Genomic DNA, 5,558 nt, shown 5'->3' with positions numbered 1-5,558 from the left:
ATTAAAATATTTGAAGGGTAAGAAAATAAAAACATGTATATATATATTAATAATAATTCAAATGACGTGGACAGATTTAAATGCCCCGAAATAAAGTTAGATATGAAAAATTAATTCACTTCTATAGTCAATTTCTAGAATTTAATTTTATTAAAAAAAACAATAATTTAAGCACTAAATCTTTTCTTAATATATATATTAATTCACGCATGGTCAAAATAGACAGCATTAAAATTGTAATGATACCATATTATTTCTCCTAAATAAATTAAAAAAAAATCACAAAAGAAAAAAGAAAAAAAAAAAGGAAAACTTCCAATTTCATAAATATTACAAAATTTCCATGTTTTCCTACTAATTTTAATTAAAAAAAATTGTAAAACTCTTTTAAAAATTTATTAATTTTAATAAAATAAAGTTTTGAAAAATAATAATTTTGACTAATGGACAAATTTAATAATGAATATGGTTTTAACTTACGTTTATAATAAAGCGAACGGTTATGGTTTAATAACCACGTTCCCCATGCTATGCCTTTTTGTCAAACTATTTAAATTTTAAAATTAAAAAAGAAAACTCTAATGGTCAAGGCAGTTTTTCACTTTGGTTCTTACTGTTTTTTTCTTATTAAAAATTTTCAATTAGTTTCTGAAAAAAAATTTAAAAAGTTTGTTAATAAAAAAACAAAAAAACTGATGTATGATTTGTTAATATTTTATCCCTTAGAATAAAATATCCACGTGTAGAAATATTAATAAAATAAGAATATATTCAGCTTGGACGTCTCCCGTTGTGCCACAGACAAATATGATTTTGATGCCTATCATTTCCAAGTCATTTACTGTTTTTTTTTTTAATTTTAATTTTAATTTTACTTTTTAATATAAGCTTCCTAAAATACATATTATTGTATTTTTTCATAATTAATTATTTAAATATTTACTTTATTCGTACAAATGGATAAACAATGGATGGATAGATTAAGGAATATGTAAGTCTTTTAACCTACAAACTATTATAGATGTAACTATGATCAACATTTTAGAGTTGATCTATCGAACACATAGTCATAAATGAATTACGAGTTATAGTTAGAAGTCATAGATAAATAAATACTTTATTATTTTAAAGTTAATTCATTATTAATTAAAATAAATATTTTAAAAGTTTAAAATAAAGAATATATAAAAAAAAGTAAAAGCTTAAAAGAATATAGTCGAAAAACAAAAGAACCCAATGTTTTTTTTTTTTATTTGAAAAAAAGTTAATTTAATATATTTATCACAGTTTTAATATTTTCTAATGCAATTCTGGCTTTTGAAAATTCCCTTTGGGATAAAATAAAAAAAACAAAAGTTAAACCAATGGTATTGGTTTTATAAAATTTTTTAAAATTTTTTTATTTATTTATTTAGAAATTAATTCAAAATATACAGATATAATACAAAGATTTTTTTTTTTTTTTAAAAGAAAATATAAAATGTTTGTCGTAAAGAGAACGCTATTTGCGTCCTGCTGACGACCTGACACGAGGCCGTGATAAAATCACCTCCTCGTAGTTCTGGTTACGATTACAAAATTGAAAATTAAAAAAAGAAAAAGGAAAAAGGAAAAAAGCGCGGTTACGTAAACGTTCGTCCTAAAAAGTTTGGCTGAATGTATTTAAAGCTATCTGGGCTGCGCATTTCAAGGTTCGCATGTCTATTTCTTCTGTTGGAGCCTGAAACCTGAAACCACTCTGTTTTTGCGCCTTCTCAAAAATCTCCGCCACTTTTCGTCTCCCATTTCTGTCGGAGTTCTGCAGAGAGAAACCGAGAGAGGGAGAGCTACAGTGTATCGTTGATGTTCATGGCGTTACAAGCAGCAATTTCGAGGAAGGCGATAGACCGGAGCCTGAGATGCTTCTGCGTCGGAGTTAGATCCATGTCGTCTTGGTGGAAGAGCGTGGAACCGGCTCCGAAAGATCCGATTCTAGGCGTTACTGAAGCTTTCTTGGCCGATCCGAGTCCTAGCAAAGTCAATGTCGGAGTAGTGAGTTTCTTCTTCATCCTGTCTTGTTCACCTTGGATTTTGCTTTGTTTACTGTTTGATTGCTGGTGCAGTGTATTTTAAAATAATTTTGTGCATGTTTTGCTTCTCTCGACCTTTTAACATCGAAGATCACGATGTCGGAATGAGAATTTTGATGTTTCTGATACGAGTGATGCGAAATTTTTATGATCTGAGTGGAAATCGTATTCCATATGTTGATGTATAGACTGTTAGCTTCATCCGTATTCTGTATATTTCTTGAATTAAGCTTGTTGATGTATAAATTTTGACGCTTCCGGTACGAGAGCGCGCATGCGATTAGCTTTCGAATTAAGCTTGTAGTTCGTCAAGTCGTTAAATATTGGGGGATTCCATGTGTGAGCTGTTTAGGTTTGTTGAATCTAGAAATAGGAGACTTGTCTCTATCAGCTATTATTTTAATGATTCTTCTGCCCGAGATATTAGTTCAAAATTTTTATGTCTATCTCGTATGATTCAAAACATTCTTCAAGTTCCTAATATTTGTTAATTATTATTTTATTGGCAAATTATTATATCTTTTGATCGTGTACTGCCTTTTTCAGTGAATCTTTAGATTTATCATTACGTTTCCTCCACTTCAGGGTGCATATCGAGATGATAACGGAAAGCCGGTGGTGCTCGAATGTGTCAGGGAAGCTGAACGGAGGATCGCAGGAAACCTGAATATGTAAGATGTCGTCTCATTTATCGTAGTTTTTTCTTTTTTTTTTTAATATAGAACTTATTAGTTTGGATACACTCGTATAATCGTATTTTCATGTTATAATTTAATTAACAACTTGCTGCTGTGATTGCAATTTTTTACTGTCGTCTCACCGAGTTTATTGTTCTATCCTCGCCAACTAGATGGATTCCTTTTATATTCCCTGGAATTGGACCATGGTCCATACAGTGCGGAATTTTTGCATTTGATACCCGTACTTTTTCACTTTCCATTATTTTCTTGTGGATTCAGATTTTGACATTTCAATGTAAGTGAGCTGAAATGTCGTGCTTAAATAACTGTTGGAATTATCTCGCTCAACATCATTAGACTGTTGGATTAAGTTAGCACTTGTGAATAGAAGTGATTATAGTAAGCCATGAATTGGCATCAGGTTTTCTAGAGTAATTGACGAGTAGGTTTAACTTCGAAGGTTCTTAATTCGTTTTTACCTAATAATGCATTAGGTTCTGCTTCTGCATTCTAAAACTTGAAGGGAATAGGCATTCCACGAAACTTTTATTTGGAAATCTACCTGTTTGTGAGAATAATCGGAAGGAAAATTGGACGACATTTATCTGAGTGTTTGGTTAATTTTTACTGCATACATCTTGATTTTTTGTGCACAAAACAAGGCATGTCACCTGCTTGAGCGCCACACTTGAAATTAATTTATTTATTTGAGGCCTTGCAATAATGTTGACATTTTGTCTATTCTACCAGGGAGTATCTTCCAATGGGAGGGAGTACAAATATGGTGGAAGAAACACTGAAGCTGGCTTATGGAGATAATTCTGACTTCGTCAAAGATAAGAGGATAGCAGCTATACAGTCTCTTTCTGGAACTGGAGCATGTCGTATTTTTGCTGACTTTCAAAAGCGTTTCCTTCCTGATTCCCAAATCTATATACCAGTCCCCACATGGTCCAAGTAAGAATTGTTGCTGAATCTGCATGCAAGTCATTTAAATTCTCCAATTCCATAGGGAAAATACACTACTTCATTGGTATGCTGTTTCTTACATGAAGATTTTCAACAGCCACCATAACATCTGGAGAGATGCACAAGTTCCTCAAAGGACATACCATTACTATCATGCAGAGTCTAGGGGATTAGACTTTGCAGCACTCATGGATGACATAAAGGTATTGAAGCATGTCGACATTTCCATGGCGTCTTATCTAACCCTAGAACTCTAATATTCACGTTAATAGTGCCTCATGGGCACCCTGTATTCTGTTGATTTCATTCTTCTAATGCTTTTTTTTCTTTGTTAATTTGGATGACCCTGTTCAGAATGCTCCCAATGGTTCATTCTTTCTACTTCACGCATGTGCTCACAATCCTACTGGAGTGGATCCCACGGAGGAACAATGGAGAGAGATATCGTACCAGTTTAAGGTCAGACCTTTTGGGATGATTATTCGTACTTACCTGGTTGCCACTACTTCATTGCCAGATATTGAGCATTGTGATCTTTTCAGGTTAAAGGTCATTTTGCCTTCTTTGACATGGCATACCAAGGTTTTGCTAGCGGTGATCCAGAAAAAGATGCAAAGTCCATCAGGATCTTTCTCGAGGATGGCCATCATATTGGAATTGCTCAGTCATACGCTAAAAATATGGGACTCTATGGCCAGAGAGTAGGATGTCTAAGGTATGTGCCTCTCGACATCCAAGGTTCCATTTCCATTTCCATTTGTTCTTCGGTGTAGTTTTGTTTAGTGGTGAAGTTTGATGTGATTTTAATTACCAATAGCTATAAATTCCTTGGCCAGACGTAGTGTAGTGGTCGTTAGATCTGATGGTTATGCATTACCGATTTGAAGATGCACAAATGAAGTCATTAAAAGCCAAGCATATGACAAGTTTGTTGAATAATGTATTAATAGAGTTCATAAAGAATTCCTCGTTTAATGAATTTGAGTCTTTAAGCTGATAAATTGATCATTTTACTTTGCTTTATAATTTTAGCTATCTAGTTCATATGTTATTTGCTGGCATTAATTCTACATGGAAATTGATTGCAGTGTGCTCTGCGAAGACGAAAAACAAGCAGTGGCTGTGAAAAGTCAGCTGCAGCAGCTTGCCCGACCCATGTACAGTAATCCACCTGTTCATGGAGCATTGGTAGTTTCAATCATCCTTGGGGATCCAGACTTGAAGAAGTTATGGCTGAAGGAAGTTAAGGTAATCATGAATGATTGATTGGCAATATCCATATATTTATGCTCTATGTCGTCATAGAACTTCTCTGCTTCGTTTTTGTCGTCAAAATAAAATCAAAGTGCATAATTCTTTTTCAATTTGAGATAAACATATAGGTGCTGATTTTCATTTTCTTATTGAACAAATTGGAACGGCAAACTTCAATAATATTTTCTTGTTTGGTTATTTAGTACAAATCTTCAGATATGGAAGATTTTCATTCAGATGAAACTTAACTGTCTTGAGAAATCTTGTGGCTGAGGCCAATCTATTCAATAATATATATATATATATATAAGAATCAGTTCAACCATTATTCCCTCCCCCAATTGATAGGCGCCCTCATCCTCACCCTATTTTCTGTATTCAGGTAATGGCAGATCGAATAATCGGTATGCGAACTGCTCTACGAGAAAACCTTGAAAAGTTGGGATCACCATTATCATGGGAACATATAACCAAACAGGTACTTCACATTTTCAATTTCCCAATTCTAATGTCTTGTTTTTGCTTCGTCTAGGTGCGTGTCCGGGTGCAACTTTTTTTTTTTTTTTTTTTTTTTTTTTTTTTTTTT

The 5,558-nt window shown here is 33.0% G+C and overlaps 1 protein-coding gene across 1 annotated transcript in view; it reads left to right on the top strand.

The window, feature by feature from the left end:
• Nucleotides 1–1,665: 1,665 nt before the first annotated feature.
• The window catches only part of LOC111468196 (aspartate aminotransferase, mitochondrial-like), a 5,980-nt gene continuing 2,087 nt past the window's right edge, over nucleotides 1,666–5,558 (top strand). The window contains exons 1-8 of the mRNA XM_023113336.1: nucleotides 1,666–2,031; nucleotides 2,655–2,740; nucleotides 3,500–3,706; nucleotides 3,816–3,921; nucleotides 4,073–4,177; nucleotides 4,261–4,433; nucleotides 4,807–4,966; nucleotides 5,355–5,450. Coding sequence (XP_022969104.1) covers nucleotides 1,843–2,031; nucleotides 2,655–2,740; nucleotides 3,500–3,706; nucleotides 3,816–3,921; nucleotides 4,073–4,177; nucleotides 4,261–4,433; nucleotides 4,807–4,966; nucleotides 5,355–5,450 — 1,122 coding nt within the window. The 5' untranslated portion in view covers nucleotides 1,666–1,842. The remainder of the gene's footprint in view (nucleotides 2,032–2,654; nucleotides 2,741–3,499; nucleotides 3,707–3,815; nucleotides 3,922–4,072; nucleotides 4,178–4,260; nucleotides 4,434–4,806; nucleotides 4,967–5,354; nucleotides 5,451–5,558) is intronic.

The sequence above is a fragment of the Cucurbita maxima genome, unplaced genomic scaffold (assembly GCF_002738345.1).
Source record: "Cucurbita maxima cultivar Rimu unplaced genomic scaffold, Cmax_1.0 Cma_Scf00036, whole genome shotgun sequence".
In the NCBI taxonomy this organism is placed as follows: Eukaryota; Viridiplantae; Streptophyta; class Magnoliopsida; order Cucurbitales; family Cucurbitaceae; genus Cucurbita; species Cucurbita maxima.
This window is presented reverse-complemented; position numbering and strand designations above follow the sequence as displayed.